This window comes from Podarcis filfolensis, assembly GCF_964270895.1.
Source record: "Podarcis filfolensis genome assembly, chromosome: 3".
Taxonomy (NCBI): domain Eukaryota; kingdom Metazoa; phylum Chordata; class Lepidosauria; order Squamata; family Lacertidae; genus Podarcis; species Podarcis filfolensis.
The window spans coordinates 104,919,174-104,942,401 of NC_139606.1; the positions used below are offsets into that span (position 1 = coordinate 104,919,174).

At 43.4% G+C, this 23,228-nt stretch overlaps 1 protein-coding gene and 1 long non-coding RNA gene across 14 annotated transcripts in view; one reads left to right on the forward strand and one right to left on the reverse strand.

Moving 5' to 3' along the window:
• The window catches only part of LOC310758809, a 260,702-nt gene that overhangs the window by 219,434 nt on the left and 18,040 nt on the right, over nucleotides 1–23,228 (forward strand). For all 5 annotated transcript variants that reach the window (XR_014545938.1, XR_014545939.1, XR_014545940.1 and 2 more), the window contains one exon: nucleotides 12,652–12,763. This is a non-coding gene — a long non-coding RNA (uncharacterized lncRNA). The remainder of the gene's footprint in view (nucleotides 1–12,651; nucleotides 12,764–23,228) is intronic.
• Nucleotides 14,127–23,228, reverse strand: part of BCL2L11 (BCL2 like 11) — a 90,912-nt gene continuing 81,810 nt past the window's right edge. For all 9 annotated transcript variants that reach the window (XM_083605597.1, XM_083605595.1, XM_083605596.1 and 6 more), the window contains one exon: nucleotides 14,127–20,097. In XM_083605597.1, the coding sequence (XP_083461723.1) occupies nucleotides 19,949–20,097 (149 nt within the window). In that variant the 3' untranslated portion in view covers nucleotides 14,127–19,948. The remainder of the gene's footprint in view (nucleotides 20,098–23,228) is intronic.

The window sequence follows — 23,228 nt, forward strand, 5'->3', positions numbered from 1 at the left end:
AGAGTCACTGTCCCTCCCGGGTGCCGGGCTTGGGCAATCTCCAAAAAAAAAGCTCAGCAAGTCTGGGTGATCTTCCAAAAAAAAAAAAAAAAACAATCCTATACACATGTACTACAGAGCAGGTTCCATTGAACTCAGTAGGTCTTACTTCTGAATAGACATAGATAGGATTCTGCAGCTAAGCAGAAAAACCACACTAACAGAATCTCTTGATTTTAAGATTGGCTCCAGAGACTTCTTTCTTTCTTTCTTTCTTCCATCACATGTTGTGCACGATACTTTCAACTATTTCTACTCCTACTTCCCCCATTATCAGAGTTGAATGGGTCTTTACTAGACCCAAACCCGTAGCATCTGACCTGCAAGATTGGTGGGAGCATCCTTTCTTGAAATGCTACTCGGAGTCCAGCTGTCCAGATACATCCTCTGAAAAACTTCTCATAATTCTTCCCTCAAATATCAGAGAGAGAGCCAGGTATTGAGTGAGTGGAGGTGGGGAAGCTTTGTGAACACACCAGGAGGAAAAAAGCAGGCCCAATGAAGTCATACTCACAGCAATGTGAGCTTCCCCCCCATACATCCTAAAATGACTGGGAAATCCCATTGTTAGGAAAAGAAGGCAACAGCAGGATGACCACTTCCTCCCAAGAGAGAGTCTTCTTTCTTCTGCCAGTCATGACGAGCAAGAAGAAGAATCTGAGTAGAAAACTCAAAGGCACCCAAGGTCATTTCACAAACAAGCAGAGCAAGAAGGAGAAATGACTAATTCATCGATAGTGGGCCAAGCCAAACAGAAGAACAGGAGGAAAAGCTTATGTTAAAGTGGATCGACAAGGCTCAACTAACACCAAAGAAAACCAGCCCCGAGGTGAAAATCTAAGCTCCGTGAATATGGAAGGGCGTGGCAGGATGTACTCCCATTCCTGACTCAAACAGAGGCTTTCAGGTAAGAACAAAACATCAAGAGCAGGAGGAAATCCTGAAATGACTGGAACATTCCAAAGGAGGCAGATGTCCGCGAGTAGGTTCCCAAGGAACATATACTATATCATGGATTATTATATGGGTTGCAGCTTCTTCCTGCCAAAGACAGCATCCAAAAACACCTGGGACCTCACCTGACCATGCCTAATGAAAGTATGGATACTTGGCGGCTCCCCACAGAGCGTGGGAAGAAATAGGAATATGAGAAACTACCTCGTAGTCAGGCCATTGGTCAACCAAGCTTGTCTACGTTGATTGACAGTGGCTGTCCAGGGTTTCAGGCAGGGGTCTCTCCCAGCCCTATAGGGAAAAGCTAAGGAAAAGACATGTGTTGCAGGAGGTTGAACTAGATGACCCTTGTGGTCCTTTCCACCTCTACAATTCTATAATTCTATAAGTTTTGAATCTACGGGTTTTTTTGCATTCAAAGCATGGGCTTTGCTACCACTGAGGCACAGCCCTTTTCCCAGGCACTCCCAACAACTCACAATATTAGTGATGGCTGCAGTGACCCACTTCACCAGGGCTGAGAGTTAGGAGCTTCCTTCTCTAGAGAACACTAGCAGAAGGAGACAAAAATATAGTTTACATGCTGAAATGGATTGGTACTGTGAATATCATACTCAAGGGCCCTCGTGATTTTGCGTGTGCACCTGATCTGTTCCTGGAGGTGTTTAGGCTCTGGGGGGAAGAAAGACAAGGAGAGTCTTGCAATCCATGAAAGACTGGATCCACCTTTGAGGTTAATGGTGAGTCTGGGAATGAAGTCTAACCTTGCCCTTATGAAACTCACTGAGATTCTTAGACATGGAAAGCACATTCCGCTCCGAGACATGCCTGGCTGAGATGAGGGCTACAAGCAGAGAATTTGAATGGACTTCATGGGAATTTGATCTAAAGATTCAAAAGTAGCATTAGCAAAAGGACTGGAGAACAAAATTCAGGTTCCAGATAGAAAACCAGTAGACCGTGAGAAGTTGAAAATAATTTAACTCTCACCAGGAACTATATTAAATGCAGGTTGTCAGAGATGCCTTTCCTTCTCTTGCAGGAGAGGGTGGACTTTCTCATGTCAGCCTGGGGCTTGTGGGTGTTAGCCACAAGACCCTGATTCATATCTTCCAGGACCCCTGCTTGGTGCATGAACACTCAATAGTTTCTTTGTTTCCTGGCAGAGTAGAAAAGCACCCCCCCAAAAAAAAGTGCAGAAGTGCTGCACACAATAATTTGCAGATACCCAACTGTCTCAGCTTCACGGTGTTGATAGGGGGTGAGGGGAAAGTGAGGCTAAGTCCTCCAGGCAGGGCTGGCCCAAAACATTTGGCACCTAAGGCAGACCCCCCCCCAATGGTGCCACCCTCCCTGCCAGGGAAGATTCCACATCAGGAACAAGGGGGAGTGGGAAAAGCTCAACAATGAGATCTGCTGCCCCAGTGGACCCTGCCGCCTGAGGAAGTCATCTCACCTTGCTTCGTGGGTGTGCCAGACCTGCCTCTGGGTCAACTTAAATTCTAAACAGAAAAATAAGCACCTTGGGCATCTCTTCTGTGCCATATGCATGTCTCTGATCCAGCACGGAGAAGATACATGGAGACCACAGTCATCATATGGTACCCAGTCTAGTGGGCTTTAGAGAATGCTTTAGATTTGCCACAGCTCTTGGTTTATTAATTTGGTGGTTTTAAATGTGGATCTTAGTTGCTCTCGCTGTTAACAAACACAGAATAAATGCTAATTCTCTTTGTTCAACCCTTTCATAAGAAGAAAAACAAGTGCAACTTAAGTTAAGGCTACCTCTCCCCTTAATGACCTTCCTTGATGAAGTGTCAGAGATTGCCTGCAGCAAGACTCATTTAGACATGAGGGAGTGAGTCATCGCAGGGGCCTATGTCCGTGGAGGGGGTGCAGACTTCTAAAACAGGTTCTCTCTCTCTCTCTCTCTCTCTCTCTCTCTCTCTCTCTCTCTCTCTCTCTCTCCTCTACTATCTGCTTCAGGGTTTTTCCTTCCCGCTTCTGCTATTTGCTCCCTCTGCTCCAGCTGCACATAAACCAGAACTGCTAGTAGTTTATTTACTATAAAGCAGTGAGCCTTCAGAACAGAAAATAAAACATATTAAATTACACTTTACATCCAGTAATGATTGATAAGCATGAAAAGAAAGTGGGGGGGGGAGAAAGGGGGGATTTAAAAAAAGAGCAGGGCGGATACAGTTGGCTCCATTTCCGCCCACAAAACAGCAAACTGGCCCATTTTTAAAGTTTCAGATTCATCCCTGTAATTTAACATAGGTGTTAACTTATATAGCCATGGAGTCTACCATTCCGGCCCAACAGAAAATATCAGATCCACCCTGACACATTTTGCATTAAAATGCACCATTGGAAATTAAAGAGCAGTGGAAGAAGAAAAGCTTTAGCACAGTGCCATGCATGTTGATTCCCACTGAGTTAAATGGGGCTCACTCACCAATAACCATGTGTAAAATTGCAGCTTGTCTCCTCAACACTCAGGTTGTATGCTGCAGTGAGAACTTGTGTTATGAGGCGACAGAGAAAGGCTAATAATGATAAGGATAACAGAGACAACTTTGGCTTCTTAATTGCTGGTAAATACCTTTAATAACTTGAAGAGGGAAGGGAAAGGTTTTCTGTGGACTCTTAAAGGCAGGTTTGTTTTTCTTTTTAGGTAGCTCTTTTCAGCCAGCTTGGAGATGGAACTGGCGCCTCCATCCAGCTGCTCGCAGCAACTGCCCACAACTCTCAGGGGAGGCCTCCCCCACATGTTGCACATTATAGAGCTAGACAGGACATCAGTGACTAGTAAACACTGTGTTTCCTCTACCACTCCACTCCTGCACATCTTCTCAAGATAGCTCAGCATTTACCCGAATAATTGAGATGGGAGAGAATTTCGTTCAGCATTCATTTTGAAGTCAACTAGCCTAATTTGCAGTCTCTGGACCTACGTGTCAACCAGAATGCTGTTAACAATCGGATCGTGCCCTTTTCCAAATTTTGCGATGCTGTTTCAGTTCAAAAATTGCTAGAGAAATGCACAAAAAGGTCATATTTTATAGGCAGGTGAACAGAAAAGCATAACAAAAATACTTTTCTTAGGGGAGCATGTGCAAAAGTGGATGCAATTTCTATGCAAATTTTTCATTTTAAAAAATCTCAGTGGTGGAACATCTGTTTTGCAGGCGGAAGGTTCCAGGTTCAATCTCTGGCATCCTCAGGTAGGACTGGGATATTCCCTGCCAGAAACTCTGAAGAGCTGCTCACTGTCAGTGTAGTAGAGCTATCAGCGTTCCTCAAACTTGGGCCCCCGAGTGCTGTTGGACTACAACTCCCATCATCCATGACCACTTGTCCTGCTAGCTAGGGATGATGGGAGTTGTAGTGTAAAAACAGCTGGGGACCCAAGTTTGAGAAAGACTGATAGTTCGACCAATAGTCCAACTCGGAACATGGCAGCTTCCTATGTTCCTAAGAACGTGAACACATTTTGTTTCACGTCCTTAAAAGCTTGCTTACAGTTGGGAATGAGAATTAAAGAGATGAGCCAAGGGCTACTTGGAAAAGGTGGGTTTTGAGGAGGGGTTTGAAATGCATATTTGAAGCGAAACTTTCCAGCATCCATCAGAGGAGCGTGCCAGTCCCCAGACTCCTTGCACATACTGTTTGTTCTCTGCACAAGCTGTGGAGTGGTGAGCTCTCTGTAAAACAAGAGTATTTCCCTTTGACAGCTGTTGGAGACTGTGTGTCCTTTTCATGTTGCTCCTGTCAGCCACCACAGAGCTACAGACGATCCAGTGTTCTCTTGGCCCCTGGGCTATGCTTTGACTTGATCCCTGAGCTGAGCAGGAAAGGCTGAGTCAGGGGCCTCGCCCCAGGAGCATTGCAGGAGCTTCTGTAATTCACGCAGTACTGGAAATCAAACAGCTTCACTTGACTCCTTCCTTGTTCCTGTGCGGGAGAGGAGACTTAACATTGTGGTGGCTTGCAATAGTTGACAACAATGATTCCATATGCTCTCTCTGCTCAGGATCTTATGAGGTTGGGGGTGGATGTGAGATCAGTTCCATTCCCACAGTCCCATTTCTATCTACTCGCTTGTATTTATCTGAAAAACAATTATCTGCATTTCAGTTCAGAAGAGTTTTAAATGTGGAGGTTTTAAAAAAAGACTAATAACAACTGAGTCAGCAGTTTTTCTCTACCGGCAGGGGAAAAAATAAATCACAAGTAAAGTCCAGGCTCAAGATCCAACACTTGCCTAAATAAAAGCAATACATCTGTAGGGCCCGTGCTCTAGAATTTGGTGACTCTCTGATAGCAGCAGGTTCCATAGACTCAGGACCACAATGGAAAATGCACCGTTAGTCATTACAGACTGCCGGATTTCTGATGGAGTTGGCGTCTGCAATAAACTGGACCTCAAATACTTGGAGAGAGGTTCGTATGTGAGCAAGCGCTCCCTTGGGTACCTCCTCAGACCAAGTCTATAAAGGGCTTTGAAGAAAATGACGTATGCCTTGAATTTCGCCCAGAAACAAATTAGTAACTGGTGGAGGTCTTGTAATAGTAGAGGCATGTGCACTCGGCAGCTAACGCTCGCTAGGAACATAGGAAGCTGTCTTAAACCAAGTCAGGCCCTTGGTTCATCAAGCTCAGTATTGCCAACATGGAATGGCAGCAGCTCTCCGGGGTTTTAGGCAGGAAGATGTCTAGGACCAAGTCTGGGACCTTTTGCATGCAAGACAAACTGAACTTTCATTAAGGTGGTTACTTATGCATCAGCGAAAAAGAGGACATAGATGTGCAGGCATTTTGCATTTGCTGTTTCATTGGTATAGGTGCAAATTTAAACAAACAATTTCTGCAATTTAAATAGGGATGCAATGCATTTCAGCTTTGTGTGGAATATCATGACTGGGTGACCTGTGTACCAAACAGCTCAGTTGATGGGCAGCTTCAAGTCCCTTGTTCCCCCTTCTTATGGTTCTTGATCTTCATGGCTCTTTATCCTTAAACTGGACTTGAACCGGACAGTCCTCAAATAGATGATTCCTTCAAACCGAGGACAGTCCTCTGTAATGGCCAAGTCACCCAGAAGGGCAGCTACACATATTTTATTAATCATGAGGGCATCAGCCAAGGGGGCATGCGCAGCCATGAAAAGAGCCTTTATTTTCAGGAAGAGATACCAGGACACATGCCTCCCTCTGAGAATCCAGAAAGAGGCCCAGATCCGGAAACACTCCCAAGCTGCAAAGCATGAGGGGGAAATGTTCAAATGAGGCAATTCCATGGCTTCCCCTGTCTCATGACTGCTAAACAACCAGCCCAGCTCCATTTTTGCCTGGGTTAAGTTTCAAGTGAGTCACCATCACCCAGTGCTTTGAATATGTCTGTATGATTCATGTTTCCAAGTGAATTTTACTCCCCTTAAGTAATGCATTATACTTTTAGGTATACTCTTTAAAGTGAAATTTTACTTTTTTTAAAAAAATATGCAACACTTATTTTCAGCAATAAGTCAATTTAAGAAGTGTTATGTGTACACCTAACCCGCCCTGCCGCCCCCCAAAACCCTAGTGTATGAAGAATCCCTTCAGCCCCACTTCAGCTTATCACCTGATTTGTTCTCCACTTCCATAGGTCACAATGGTAAACTGGGGTTTCAGAGAGGACACCCTTATCTGTGCCGTTGCATCTGGAGCAAGGAGGATTTCTTGCCTGTGTAAACATGAGTCGCTGCTGCCATTTCCTGAGCACCTGTGAGGGCTCTGGTCACAGAGCGGCTTCTTCGCCCTGCTCCACAGCTGTTGCCACTACCTGCTGCAGTGCTGGGTCATGAAATCACTCTTGACAGGGCTTAATGGAATACAAATGCTGTTATAACAACTGTCAAAAGCTTTTTAAAAAATAGTTGGGCCTAAGCGAGGAGCAGGTCGCATATTACACTGCACCTCTGCTGAAGTGTTTTATGATTAGGTACATGATACTCTGTAAGAAACCATGGCACTTTATGAGGCAGAGCCTTCCTCCATAACTCAAGCATGGGGCGAGGGCAAGCTAACTCACCCTTGGTATGATTCCTGTTGTCTGCTCCATGAAAATTGAAAGAAAGAAAGAAAGAAAGAAAGAAAGAAAGAAAGAAAGAAAAGTATTCAATCAGGGTGTAGTCATTTGCTACCCAGGTTGAATTCAGACAGCTCTTTATTCCGTCCTCCTGATGTCTCATTATCTGATAATTCCCACATTTTCTGTGATTCTTCGCACAGCCTAAACTTCTGGAGATCTAGGGGACTGTAGTAGAAATTTAGCACTCATTTCCGTGTTAATTGCTTCCAGGAAAGAAAAATCTGCCTGCAATTTCATTAACTTGGAAAATCGTGGGCATTTTGCGCTGTAACTTTTCTGCTATTTTAATGCATTTTATGACACAATTTGGGTCTTTCCTGCCGTTTTCATGGGTGAATCACAGGGGAACAGTCAAATATCGACCAAAAAGCCACCATTCCACAATCCAGCAGGTCATGCAGTGCATAAGAAACATTAGAAACCAGAGGGGAAGTTCTAGCATTATAATCAGGCGAACTAACACAATAATCCTCACATCCCAATGCATCCTTAGAGTAGCAAGGAGTAGACCTCTTCCTTTGTGCATCCAACTCAGAGTTAATCAGAGGTAAATACATTAATATAGGCAGTGTCCAAAAACTGATTGAGGGGTTGTGGGTGCAGTGGATTAGCAAGGCCTAAAAGGCCGAAGCCTGCTCCTCATCATGAGATTGGGGTCTACCTCTCTACAGCCTGTACCTCATTCACTTCCAATAAATAGTTCAAAAATAACAATGGTAATAGGAAGACAATCTCATCTAGTCTGTGTTCCTGGTTATGGCACCATCAGTGCACCACAGAAAGTTTTAAGGGCCTCAGAGTTTCCTGAACAGTTTCTGGAGCAGATCGGGACTTCCTTGCTAACCTTGCTTCTGTCACAAAGTCACCTGGGGATGGGGACAGTTTGCAAGACCCAAACTATATGCCTTTGTCCACTTGTGATGTTATGAGTAGCAGTCTGCCGAGGCCAATATGCCTTGTTGATTTAGATTTGATGTTTAATTTGTTTAAAACAGACAAACAAACAAAATCTGAAAGCAAGTTTTGGCCCCATTCTGGAGAATGAAATGGGAGCCAGGAAAATTACCCCACCCTGTGGTTAGACATAAATTTTGGTCCTGTCAAGAAATTGCCATGAGGTGCCTCCAGACCATCAATTTTTTGCAGGAGGCATTCAAGAATATCCTAGGAAATGTTTGGCTTGTGCCATTAAAGTGCTGTGTCTGTTGCCCTAGCGCGACTAATCGACTTTGAAAAAGGAACTCTGCGATTTGGAAAGTGACAGGAAAACTGCGTTGAAAAGTGTAGAATGAGCAACTGATTAAGGGGGAAGACCTGGAAATACCCCAGAAACAAATCGGGATGAATGCTTGAAGCCTTCAGAAACATATCAGAATAAATGATCAATAGAGACCGGCTATAATCTAACCTCTGTTTAAGCTTTGTGCAAGCAAATCAGGGCAAATGCTTTTGATTTTAAAAAACCACACAGCTCTTTTGCACTTAAAACACCTATAATGTGATGTCTTTTCCCCCTGCTCTGTCGCAGGTCAGGGGGCATTCATGCCTCACAGAGCCCCTCTGCTAGTAAACAAACCAGTGGGTCCTCCTCTGCCTCTCTCCCTCTCCCAGGGCCATGCTTCCTTTCACACAAGGTCCTGGAATCGTGGCTGCCTGGCTGGTGATAATGGAGCAAGGGAGGCTGCTGCAGGCTCCTTGATGAGGGAACCCTGCCAGAGCCCAGACAGCCTGCTGATTCAGCAAAGTGCAGGCAGGCCGACTGAAACCCTATCTCCCTCTGTTTTCCCCACCAAAATGCAGCTGCTTGGAAGGGCGAGCCTTTTTTTCTGCCTGTCTGCAGGCAGGGAATTCTCCTTTCGCAAACTGATGAGCAGTGTGACAATAAGGTGGGTTTCCCTGTGGATTGGGGAGTGCTTTTTGGGGGGGTACAAATTCAGTGTAACCCCCCCAAAAAAAACTTTTTTGACTACACCTAACTTAGACCCATATCTGAAGAAGTGTGCATGCACACGAAAGCTCACACCAATAACAAACTTAGTTGGTCTCTAAGGTGCTACTGGAAGAAATTTTTTTGTTTGTTTGTTTGGACTATGGCAGACCAACACGGCTACCTACCTGTAATTAGACCCGTCACTTAGAGACCGAGAAACTCAAGAATCGAGAAAAGCAATTGTAAACTGGAAAAAAGACTGAAGAGTCACATTAAAAAAACCCTCACATAGGCTCTGATATTTTGATGTTTATCACTGGCCATCGTATGAGAAGCTGGAATTCCACATGTGTTATGCTTCGTAATAAAAGCAAGAGAGTATTTTGCAGGCTGGTGGCTTAGATCTGCGGTAGAATTCATTACTTTTTTTAGCTCTCATTACCCTTGGACTAGATAGGAACAAACCAAAACTGGTTAAGAATAGCTGAAAAGAACTTGTTTAAAAAAAATGCTTGATGGGCCTCTGTTGAGGTCACCCTGTTAGTTTCAGATCAAGGCGGCGGTGCCTGTTAATTTCCTATCTGCAGGCGAAAGGAGTCGCTTTGCTCCTGATGAAGTAGATAAATGACGATAAAGATCTGGCTCAGGACTGCTTGACATGCTAAGTCTCCCCCCCCCCCGGCCCCTGTCAAGAAAGCACTTCCATGTAATAAAGTCCTGAAGGACCAGGGACCCAAGTACTTTAGAGAATGAATTCCGCTGTACCCACCAGCCCTGGCTGGAGAAGGAAGGAGGCAGCAATCTCTGTCTTGTCCTGGTTGCGTAGTTGTTTCTATTCCGCTACTGGGTTTGTTGCAATCAGTGTTGTTTCTGTTCTGCTACAGATTGACTCCTGCTAAAGCCCACGTTATTCAACTTGTTATCTACCACGACCAAAACCTACATGATGGATTATGTAATAATTTGGGTTAATTATTTTCAGTGCATTTAAATGGAAGGGAAGTGACAAAAACAAAGTGGTAAATAATGTAACTATTTGCATAACGTTTACAGATATATATATATAATAATAATAATAATAATATGAGTGAATATCACTCATAATCACTTGGGTGAGTTCTGCTTCTGCTGCAGAGTATGTTTTGTGAACCGCCCTCTGATCTATTCTTGGAAAGGCAGTCTAAAACTGCAGTGCAGTACAGAAGCACAGGAATAAAGAGAGCAGAAGCCACACATACCGTATTTTTCGCTCTATAAGACACACTTTTTCCCTCCTAAAAAGTAAGGGGAAATGTGTGTGCGTCTTATGGAGTGAATGCAGGTTGCGCAGCTATCCCAGAAGCCAGAACAGCAAGAGGGATCTCTGCACAGCAATCTCTCTTGCTGTTCTGGCTTCTGGGATTCAGAATATTTTTTTTCTTGTTTTCCTCCTCCAAAAACTAGGTGCGTCTTATGGTCTGGTGCGTCTTATAGAGCGAAAAATACGGCGGATGTCCCTGCCCCATGCAGATTGTCTGCGTGTGCATGTTTAGTGCTGGGAAACAATGAGCTTGCATCCAGAGCAAGAGAGTCTGTCTGCCCAACAGGGTGTGACTGTGTGGGACTGAGCATGTGAACTGCAAACAGGTTGCTGAGTTCTTTGTGACTAAGCAGGGTCCTCTGGAAGCAGCTCACACTCTTGTCTAGGAATGGAATGGTGCTTCCTAGACTAAAAACCACACACACGACTCACTCGCTATGCTAAGTTTGAGTAAGAGCATACCCTGGGGGACCTTGCATGGATACAGAAGGCTGGGGCATGTCTTCACACTTTTATGAGCAGGGCTACATTTTGCTTGCTTCACAATTGATGGCAATGAGGGGGTTTTGTGCAGGGCTGGTGTTGTGCTCAACTGTCCAACCTCCCACCGATTCTCCACTATAACAGGAACATAGGAGCAGCCTGGCTGCTGAATCAGGCCAAAGGCCCATTTAAGTCCAACATCCTGTTCTCACAGTGGCCAGCCGGATGCCTATGGGAAGCCCACAAACGAGACCCAAGTGCAACAACAAACCTTCCACTTGCAGATCCCAGCACTTGGCATTCAGAGGCGTATTACCTCTGACAGTGCAGCTGGGACATTCAAAGTAATCCCTCCCACTCCACCATTTATTCCCAAACTCAGGGTTCATCCACCTCTGCTCCATATCTCTAGGTACAGTTCCGGGCTTTCCAAATCTGTGTCTGAGGGCTTTTGGCTTTTTTTTTAACCCCTCCACTTTTCCTGTGAAAACCCAGTTTGCTGCTGAATTGCAGCAGACAACCCGAATTGAGGTTTGCTGTGATTCAGTGATGAAGTTTGGATTTTCCTGGAGAAAGTGGTAAGGCAAAAGAATGCCATTGGACACAGACTGGGAAAGTGTGGGCCTGTGCCTAGAAATCATGGAGCAAAAAGGTTAAGTGTGGATAAGCCCTCAGAGCTGCCCAAGAGGAACATCGGGAGCAAACAGGCCAGCCGGGAGAGGCTGTGGGGGGAAATTCAACAGGCAGGAGAAGGGTCAAGTTAATATGTGTCCCACCACATTACAAGTCACAGGACGAGAACTCTGTGTTAGCATTGTATGGTGTAGCCAGCATTGGGTGAAGGGCAAGCTGGGCCGTATTAATAAGGCAGAAAGCGCTTGGTGAACCTCTTTCAGGGGTTGGTATTCGTTACCACCAGAAGCAAAATTTGAGCCCAAGCTGAAAAGTTGTTTTTACCTGAGACTAAGGTGGTTGGACACAGGTGGCGCTGTGGGTTAAACCACAGAGCCTAGGACTTGCCGATCAGAAGGTTGGCGATTCGAATCCCCGCAACGGGGTGAGCTCCTGTTGTTTGGTCCCTGCTCCTGCAAACCTAACAGTTTGAAAGCACGTCAAAGTGCAAGTAGATAAATAGGTACCACTCTGGCGGGAAGGTAAACGGCGTTTCCGTGCACTGCTCTGGTTCGCCAGAAGCGGTTTAGTTGTGCTGGCCACATGACCCGGAAGCTGTATGCCGGCTCCCTCGGCCAATAAAGCGAGATGAGCGCCGCAACCCCAGAGTCAGCCACGACTGGACCTAATGGTCAGGGGTCCCTTTACCTTTTTAAGGTGGCTGAGTCATGGCTGGTGACCACAGCCAACAACTCTTGGGTCGTTGTTTCGGGATGTGTCTCTCTATGTAACTTATAGGGACAATTCCACTCACCTCTGGGTACGGAGAGCGATAGAAAGCCTTGTGTTTACATCAGCACTAATTTCCAGATGAAACTGATGTTGCTTGAGGGCCTCTCATTATCCAGAGGCTGCTCTACTCATTTGTGCTTTGCTAATTAAGCCCTCAAACACGTAAGCAGTCAGGAGTTGAAGCCAATCAAGGAGCTTGCTTGCTTGGCATCACTAATTGTCTATGCAAGTCAGAAGCATTCATTTTAAGTCATATGCAACAGTCCAGTTCTGTGTACCCAGCCTTGACAGCACCATCAGTTTGCTCAGTTTAGGCACAGCAGGGAGGAAAATGAGAGGATTTTGGACTCTGTAGACCTGGCTGTGGTCACTGCGTAGCAAACCTATTCCATGTCTCTTACAGGCTGCAGCAGCATTCTGAAAGACTTCCACCCGGCAGCTAATTTCCTCATCTTTGGACTCAGTGAGCTGGATTATTCTGCACCCACTAGGCCTTCGGTTCTTATGCAGAGGAGGTAATAAGTTGCTACTAATCCATTTACTGAAATGTGGTCTACTTTTGGAATACGAATCATTGGTGCTTACTTGCAAGGAAGCATGTGTAGGGTGGCATCCTCCAAGAATTTGTCTTAATGCTTCTTCCTAATGCCATCCAAGCTAGTAACTGTCACATCTTGTGTTAGCAAGTCACTTCTTAATTAAGCACTGCATGGAATAATATTTCCTTAAATTTTGTCCTGAACCCACTGCTAATCAAACAAGGCAGCATCATATTATAAAACAGGGTAAGGAACCTTTGGGGCCTGGTGGGCTAGATATTTAATACCCCCACTTTGGTCGGCCAGCTTTGACAGGATCACTCATCTGTCAATCAGCTGACAGTATAATGCCACCAGGTGAGTGACAGGCAGGTCATCTCACTCGTCTGAGCTGACCCACAGGGATCAATTGGGGGGGGGGGAATACTGCCCAAAGCATGAGAACTAGCTGGTGCACCCAAGTGCAGCCCGTGACCAGCTTGTGCATGGGGAGTTGAATCCTGTTTTCTGCAGCTGTCTCTCCTCATGTGCCACACCTGACAGGAGGTGGATGCATTTCGGGGGGGGGGGGGAGTGGTCGGATTGGCCAAATAGGGAGGCCTGGGGAATCTAGTTGGCATACAGGCTGCAGTTTCTCTACCATGTTATAAAAGGAAGAAAAATCTCTCTACCCAATCCTTGACCATATCCCATTTTACAGAGCAATCCTATTGGCAGGGCAGATATTCCAAGACAGTTTTACTGCAACATCCAAAACATTGCTTGTTTGCTGCAGCAGGGCAGGCTGCACAGAGAGGCAACTTTTTTTCCCTTTTAGCCATGGCAGCTCCAGGGGCTCATGTCCTTTTAGCCCTGAACTGTGGGAATGGCAGCAGAACGAAGGGCACTGAATTCTGCAGATCTAAGGCTACCCTGTGACACTCCTCCAACCCACCACCACCTCCACTGGAAGACCATTAGCACATCTAGACCCCTGAAGCTTCCCACAAGTGTAGCAAATAGTACCACACTGTCAGCTGGTCTCCCCCCCCCCCCCCCGTGGGAACAAATCAGCATTTTTACCATATCCAACAGTCCCTCAGCAGCCCTTTGAATGGTTTTCCTTTTGCTTAGTTCTATACCTTGTTTCTGTAATTAAGTGCTAGTTGCATTAGACAACTCCATTACTTGATCCATTACAAGGATTCTTCCGATTATGCACATTAAGGGAAGTGTATATAAGGGAAGTCTGCACAAATAATATTGTGTCCAAGCCCAATTCATCGCCTTTGTTTCATTTATAACTGTGCAAGAACAAGCAAACTTAGGAAAGAAACTGAAATAAAAAACGTACGCAATGAATAGTTGAAAGTTTTATTCATATAAAATTCATTAAGAACATAAAAGATTGTATCTTAAAAAAAGATCTGCGGTTATTTACAGCAGTATTGCACAAGTAAAGTGGCAATTACCCTGTCAAAATTTCATCAGTGCAAAACACAAGTAAGCCAGGGAAACTGCAATAAAAATGCTACATAAAAATGCTGGGTTCTAAGAAACATGTTAGTGATTAATCAGTACAAGATCAGTGCTACATTGATGTTTGTACCTGATGTTATGGTCCTGTCATACAGTAACTAGTGGTCTATAAACCAGGGTGCAAAATGTCTCTCTTCCACTAAAAATTTAGTAGTTCTTGAATAAACTGTGGGTACTTCTTATTTATGAGGTAACAAGTCATATCCTGTGCTACGTAAACTGAGGCTAAGGGACAAGTTCTTAACGGCCCTTAAATGTAAGCACAATTGTAGGAAGAAACAGGAAGCACCAAGATTGTGAACTGGCACCTAATGAATTTGCAACAAAAATCTACTTTTGAGAGGGGATGCTGTGAGTAGGTGTCCCGAGTAAGCTCCCTGGACATTTTTAAAAGACTGACCAGTTCAGAGCACTGCATGTTGCTTTATCAAAACCAATATGTAATCTGCCTTCGGTCCTCAGAAAGTTATTTGGAACTAACTCCTTTTAAAAGCCACAAATGCAGTGCTGGATGTGGCCCTTGAACATGTAAAAGCCCTTCCCAATCAAACTGATCCCTGCCTTCACTTCATATTTCAATTATTTTAACAAGACAGAGAAAGATGGGCAAGAGACACGGTACAGAAAATCAAGGGGTTTAAACAACATTTAAAATAGCATCAACTATCCCAAACTAGTAGACAGTGCTCTAAACTGATCAATCACTATTTCCATATACACTAAGTACAATTCAAAGGGGGGGGGGGAGACTTTACAAGAACTTAAATAAGCAGAAAATAAATATACAACATTTCTACAAGTTACAGCATTATGGAACAGTAGAGTGCATTAATTACAAAGAAAAGGGGAATCTACAGTATTTAACAAAGTCAATTCTACCAAAAAAAATGTTTAGAGAAATCAATCCGTTTTACTTCAGCTGCTGTACAAAAAATCTTACATGACATAGTAAGAAGAGAGGGAACATTGCACAGAGGCGACATTTGGCTCAGATGAGGACTGCACTAATCTAATAAATACTCAAATATTTACAATCATTCAAAAGGGGGGAAAGCATGGAGACACTAAGAAGAAATTTGAATATGGTTTCTCCACAACCAAAGAAAATTCTTCATAAAATATTTTGGCAGGATTATATATAGTTATAGATATATAAATGGGATTTCTAGAAAAAGTTTTTTTTTTTTAAACCCACAAGTCTAATGTGGACACTGTGGGGATGTCAAGGCACAAAACCTGCACTGAACTGTGACAAACTAAAATGGGCCTTGCTTGATTCAGCATTTTAAGATATAATGTCCGGCAGAGATTTCTTGGAAAAACAAAGAGAGCTTGGGTTTGGGCCACACAGTGCCAATATCTTGCCATTTACTGATTTATGTTATAATTCACAGAATTTTTTTTATTAAAAAAAACCACATTTCTTCGGCTTACAATTAAGTTTGCCTGAAGCCATGGCAGCAAGCTAATTGCACTCCCATGCTAGCAGTTAACACATATGAATGTGTACACATCTCAAGGCACTGGGCCAGCCGAGCCTTATAAGAAAAGGGGGAGGGAAGGTTATAGGGGTCTGAAGAGAGTGCACTGCGACTTTCAGGACCCCCCTTCCCAAAGCAGCTCCTTATTCCCTTAGCTCCCTCCCTCCACAAAAAAGCCACTCTTAATAGGTTATGGTTTCCTAAAGAATACTCTCTGTAAGCATGTCAATGAAGAACAGGGGAATCTTCCCACTTCAGGCGCTTGCCTAGAGCTCCCTGGATCCCAACCACTGAAAGCATGACTGCAGGGAGGATCTTGTGTTAGAAAGGCATTAAAACTAGAGTGCTCCAAATGCAGAAGCACTAAACAGAAAACACTTTGGTGAGTTCTTGAGAACTAATTCTGGTGGCAGAAACGATTTTAGAAGGAATCGCGATGGGACAGTGATGACAACTAATATGAGTCAGTTGGATCTCAAGAGAGAGCTTTCTAATTGTTCCCAGCGAAAAACACAGGTTTCCCATCGTATGCTGAAAGATTACTGGCAAACTGCCGGTGTAAAAGCTGTGTTATCAACATTGCTAAACCTGGAAATGAACTCCTTGGTTTCCCTGGTTTTTTGGATGCCACAAAAAATCTCTATCACACAGTATCAGTTTGAATGGTCTAAGACTAACACCCGCTTCTTTGCCTTTTTCAGTCAACCAGCTTTATGTGGGTACCATGCAATTAATTATACAGGCAAAATTACTATTAGTGGTGTTGCAATTTCTGCTTGATGTTAAACAAATTGGGGAGAAAGCCCACAACATTGTTCACCAAAGCTAGTAAAATTAAGAAACTAACGCTGCTACAAAGCTACCATGGCTTTTGCCCTTGTTAGCACATTATCGCCGTTGGAGCTTACAGATGAACAGCCCGACTGAATAAGGGCTATACAGATAAGGAGACAAGACTTCTTCTGCACATGATTCCCTGGCTGGATCTGGAATAGCAAAAGCACAAGAGGATGAAGTGGTTTGGACTCTGTCCCTGGATGCAAGACTTAGGGATGTTTCCAACAGTGAACTGGCAACAGTCAAATCATGGCTGTCAGTTTGGACAGAATCTTAGCACACCCTTTCCTCGTCTCTTGTTTTCAAAGAGGTGTTTGGCACTGTCAATATCAATCTTACTAACCATCTATGTACAGACATGCACCAGGTGATGTGTGCGAGCAGCTTATTGTTGCTTGTGCCTCTCTCTAGCTTGGGACCCCAAAGCTTATTTTGATCATCTGGATTTATCCTATAATCTACTGCAGAAACATTCAGGACAGGGGATGCATCTGCAGGCACTAGCATACGAGCTGAAGTTGACAAAACTCTCCAGCACATAATAGCACTTAGGATGGATTTGATATAGCCCAAAAAAGACTGCAGTTTTTTAAAAAAGAGGTTACAACATTTTCAGTGGCACTGGTGAAACCAGAAATTGGCGATGTAGCATTTGGAAGCGAGTTACAAACAGGAATCAGCTGACCCATTGTATTATGCAAAGTATCTGCACCATTTTATGTAACTGATCAATGGCCAAATAAAATTATGTGGAATAAGGGGAACTTGCAACCAGAACCTTTAAGCAACTATGCAGTTCCAGGAAGCTCATTTTGCAGTTGTCTCCCAAAGCAAAGTAAAAACTCAGTCCAAATCCACATATGAACCAGTTTACCATAACATGGTACAGCACAGGTTAAACCGCTTTGATTTTATAGGAGGAAAATGAAATGAACAATGTCCCAAAACTGAAGCAATTCAGGTTGCAATCCTTTAATCTACGCACGTAGGAATAAGCCTCATTGAACTCATTGGAACTTCTGAGATATAGGGATTGTATCAGGAAGCGTGATGAAGGATATTACAGAAGCAAAATGTTTCTTTTTTTAAAAAAAGGAAGTCAGGATCTGTGCCAATACTGTTTGCCATCTGGTTTAGTGGAATTTTACTTGATATTTTTTTTAATGGCACATTTTTATTTAAGTTTGGGATTGTGTGCATACTGTGGTTCTTTACCAATTTGGTATAGGGTACAGAATTCAGTATCCTGAGAATTTCAGCTCTTTTTAAAAGCAATTTATTAATCTTTTCGACTGCAAATCTAAGTCTGAAAGACTCCTTCCGAAATCTGATGTAATATCTGAATGCAAGGGACCACGGGGGGGTCTTCAGGGCTCTGCCCAGCATTTCCCAAACCTTTATTACATGGGACACAGTGTTTTCTAGGATTAAGATTGGGGGCTTTACCATACACCTATTTTCTCAGTCTGCTCCCACAATAATCAGCAGGCATCCTCCTTACAACTACAGAATGATGCAGTTAAGAGGGTCTTACTGCCACTTTACATTTCTCCTTCTTCTGCCTGTCAGGAGTCAGGTAGGGAAGGACTGTGTGCAGGAGATCCCAGGTTCAATCCCCAGTATCTACAGGTAAGGATGAGAAAGACTCCTTACACACTTGTCAGTCAGAATGACAATACTGAGCTAGATGGCTCAGCGGTATAAAGCAGCTTCCTATACTTTCTGGGATTCTCCTGTACCTGGCAGCCCATAGCATACCCGAGTCAAGGAATCTAGCAAGTCCTTCCCACAGAAGACTCCCTCTTACCATAAATTGACAGATAAATTGGGTAAAAGGGACAGAGGAGGGAATTAAAGATGCGCAGGACTCTCCCCAGTCCAGCATAGTGACTTAAGTTTTCCGGACGCATTTCAGTCCTTTGCTATGGCATACCACTGTGCCCCACCCTACAGTTTGGGAATTATCAATCCTTACCGCTCCCCTTTATGGCTTACAGAAACAACCTGCACAATTTAAAATGTTGCACAATTCAGCTGTTTGCAGCAGGTTGCCCTTGATTCAGCTTTTTGTTTTTCTTATCACATTACAAGTAGCCCTGATTAAGGAACATCACAAAACAAAGTAGCTAACTCATATTAGATAAATGCAGCCAATCACCTACTGGCACCTTAGGAAAGGGAGGTGGAATAGGTGCCACCTGTTAAAAGGTCTTTTTTTCCGGAATAAAATTTGTTCCTGCTCTATCTTTTGTTGGAGTTTTCACCCTCTGAATACTGTGCTGCTGTTGACCTCAAACCCAGGCAGCGAGTCAGTAGTCCTTTTACATTCCACATTATGGATGCTCAGTCATCTCTCATATTATTTAAAAACAAAGGCAGCAATTAACAAAATCCAGAGTGCTTAAAAAAATAAACAAAACAAAACGCAGAGACTGGATTTAAAAAAACAAAGAGAAATATACCAAAGTGAGGATCAAAACAGTGCCTGAAATTATGCAGTAGGACCCTGTTGCTAACAACTCTGGGCAATATTGCACAGGCATAGGAACTGCTTTCACCCACATACAATGACTTATTGCTACATTCCCCCCTCCCCCCCACTTTCAGTATATGTCATAGAATACACACTTATCTATACAAATTATAAAGGAAGAAAATTGTAAAAGGCAACCTGGTGACATTATTTGGAACATTAAAACTTTCACAGTTTAATTTCAACTTCCAAAGCAAATTCAAGAGTTCTCCTTCTGGGCTGCAAGATGCAACTGCTTCACCCAACAGAAGATTAAAAATGGTGCTTAAACAGCAGATGGATGTATTTCCCCACCCCCACCCCAAACTTCTTCTGTGAATAATGTACAAGGATAGGTGAATTTTAGGTAGCACAGAAATTACCAGTCTGTCTTCTCACTGCTTAGAAAGATTTTGAACAGGAAGTATGTAATATAAAAACTAAGACAGCTTTACAAAGTAGCTGGCTCAGACAATTCTGTTGCACGGTATAATAGCAACCCACAAGTTTCCAAATGAGAACAGGATTCAATGATTTTCTTGAAAGCTGCAATATAGCAAGGTTCTTTTCTTTCTTTTTAAAAGAACTTTCAACAAAACAAAGTTTGCTCTACTTTCAGATGAATTCCTGTTTCTTAAAAAGGTGGTCCATTTCCAAATATCCATTTAAAAAACTTGCTTTCCTCAAAAAAAAAAACCCACAAAGAGGTCCAAACCGCCTGATATGGAGTCCTTCTGCTCCTTTTCATTTGCTGGATGTATCCGAGGTCAAGAAAGGTCTGCTACCTGCACCCAGAGACCAAAGACATTGTGTTCAAGGTTGCTGTCGCTGGAAACGAGTAAACAATCCCAAGCTGCCTCTTGGCGCATTAGTCACTGCATTCTCCATATGAGGCGGACGATGTAATGCAACAGGCGCAAAATTATGATCTGGTGGTTTACTGCTTGGTAATCCAAGAAACCCTGCAAGAGGAAATGAGAAGTTCTTTTAATTCACGAAGCTTTCCTGTCTGGCAGTAATAATTGCCGAATTTATATGCCAAGCACAGGAATTGCTATGCTAGCACAGTTAGGATAGGAAACTGCAAAAGCTATGCCAGGGCAAAGCATGACATGATGGCACTGTTATATGTTGGCACTGCAAGCCGTTCTGACAGGTGCTCAAGTGGCTAAGATTGATGTTCTGTACACAGTGAGATAATAAAACAACCAGTTAGCTTTTATTTGAGTTTTGGGTGTTTAGCATCACCTACTTGGCCACACTTCAACTTGTGCATTGTAATCAAAAGAACTATCATGTTGTTTGAAAAGGGAGATAACAGCATATGCACATGTGATCACAAGTAGCCTACATGACATAAAAGTTTAATATTTATTGACCTAACAATGTTATTTATGTGAAAATTAGCCTCTGCTGATTAGATGGGGATAATAAGGTCAAGATGAGGAATCCTGTTCTTGTATTAATTGCTATGCATTTATTAAGATTTATGCTGTCTTGACATGAATTTGGCCTTTACTCGTTTTATGTTTTGACACACACTGTGTTTTCCTGTATTTACTTTTATTCTGATAGTCTGCCTTAATTGAGTTGGGGTGGGTTTTTTTACTGTTTGCTGCTCTGGGAAACTATCTGAAGTGGGATACAAGCAATTCTTTAAATGAAAATGCAAATATATGAGCAGAACTTACTGCTTTTTCTCACCTGTCAGCACGGATACATGCTTGCTCTCTCCGTCTCTGTGTCCTTTCTCCCTTAGCAGTTCTGTCCTTACACTTTTAAATTTAAGCACCCCATGTTAGCACCTAGTTCAATATACTGTACACACACTGTGTGAACCAGTCACTACAGTACGTAAGCTCTTGAACAGCCTGAGCTATAAACCCCAAGATCACATTCCAGCCCAGCCATGAATTCAGTGGAGGCAGGTGGCCTCAAATGACCCGCCATACACACACCCACACCCACATACACACTCAGTATTACACTGGCCTCTCACACAGAGTTGTCACAAGGATTACCAGGACAATGTATGCAAAGTGTTCTGACCACTTGGGGGGAAGTATTCTATAAATATTGCTACTAATAGCAGTATTAATAATAAAACACAGCTTGTTTCAACATTAAAAAGTGTGAATTTATTATCTAAATAGGAATTGGCATTGAGCTGCAGCTGACTTCAAGGAGGGAACAAAGTTGAAGGGCTGTACCTCCCTCTCCTCCCTCTGCCTTAGGGGCAACATCCCTAAGTCTGCTCATGCTATAAAGCAGAAATTGGAGGGTGCTGTCCATCTCTAACCAAAACAGTATCTATGCCACATACATAACGGAGCAACACTGTGTCCACTTATAAACATCTGATAGTAGCACCTCTGGCTGCAACAAAAGGTAGAAGTGTAAACAACAGCATCAAAATGCCTCTGCTTGGTTTTTGCATTCCACTGATTCCAGTGGAACATCCTTCCATGTAAATGAGATCAAATGACTTTCGTAATCATGTAGGGTGTAAGAGAAATGCATCCTGTTAATGAGAAATGGATCTACTTGGGGGACACTCAGCAAAGCATGAAAAAAAAATCATCATTAGATAGCAGGGTGTCTGGGGTTTGCCTCCTGTCCTTGCAGTTTAGATCTTCCACCACCATTTACAGGCACTGATAGCTGTAGCTGCTGTCCATGTATCCTGAGTGAGTATACACTCACAAAGACACGCAACATGCCTTAAAGCAGGAACGGGAAACCTGTGGTCCTCCAGTTCTTGTTGGGACTCCCAACACCCTTCAACATTTGGAGGGCCAAAGGCTCCTCGCCCCAGCTTTCAAGGAGATAGCACTTAGCAAAGAAAAACACTTGTACAGACCCGTGTTTATTCCTTTTTACCGTGACTTTTTTGCCATTCCACCCTCTGTCCCAATGCAGCCCCTGCCCTGCTGAAAGGAACAGTCACGAGAAGCTCACACCTACCCTGTTACACAAATCCCCACTCCCACCCCAGCAACTAGCCACACTTGCCCACCTGGCTGTAAAGTTTTCTACATGCTTGTAACTAGAAGTAAAGAAATCTGTTTGTGGAATGCTTAAGCACCCTCAGCACTGGGACTTGAGCAACTGCCGCTATATTTAATCTTGTTCTACACTGCTTAATTCACTGTCGCTAAGTTTTATGTGAGGTTTGTTACAAGAAACAAAATGGTATATAATTTATGAGATCTGGTAGCACACACAGAAGGAGAAAAGGGGAAGCCAAAAACAGGATGGTATTCTCAGAGTATAATTGTGTCATTGTCCAAATTGTTGACTCTCGAAAATGTTAAGAGATTCCCAAAGGATGAAATCTGGTAGCTATAATTTATCTGAGAAACCAGTGATTTGGCGTCGTTTGTGCCAAGAGCCTAAATAAAGCTATAGGCAATATGTGCCAGAGCTAATGAACTAGTGAACCTCTAAATTATTCTCAAGTGACTCCACCTGTGTAAACACTAGTTGGTTCAGTTTGGGGTATAAAAATATGCAAGCAGATATATTAGAAAAGATGCAGCCACGTAATGCAAAGTATGGCGGGTCACATATTAACATGTTGACTGCACTCAACTTTAGGTAAGCACCACAGCCTGAAGGAAACAAGGAAGCTAACCAGATGGTGTATCATGCTAGTAATTTTACTTTCTATTCCTTTTTTTAAAAAAAACATTGTTTCAAGATAGAAGTGTAATGTGCAAGGTGGCCCAAAGTTTTACATATACAATAAAATAATGTCATAGGCACATGTGGCAAATGTATGGTGCACATGGTTGAAACCATACAGACATGTGTAGAAGGGAGCCTTAGAAGACCAGTTCAGAGGGTTAGCTACATTGACACACGCGCAGAAGAATCTTGCAGCGCCTTATAAGATTTGTTGTGGCTTAAGTTTTTGTGGGCTAGAACCCACTTCATTAGACACCACTGTTAAAACTCCAAAATGCCGTAAGACCCACTCTGTGTATGTTAAATCAGAGGCTAGCACCATTTTTCAGCTGGGGAAAAGCATGAAAGAAGAGCACTTGGGAAAAGCCAGAAGGAGCCACGACTCACCTAAGGCCAACTGTTACGC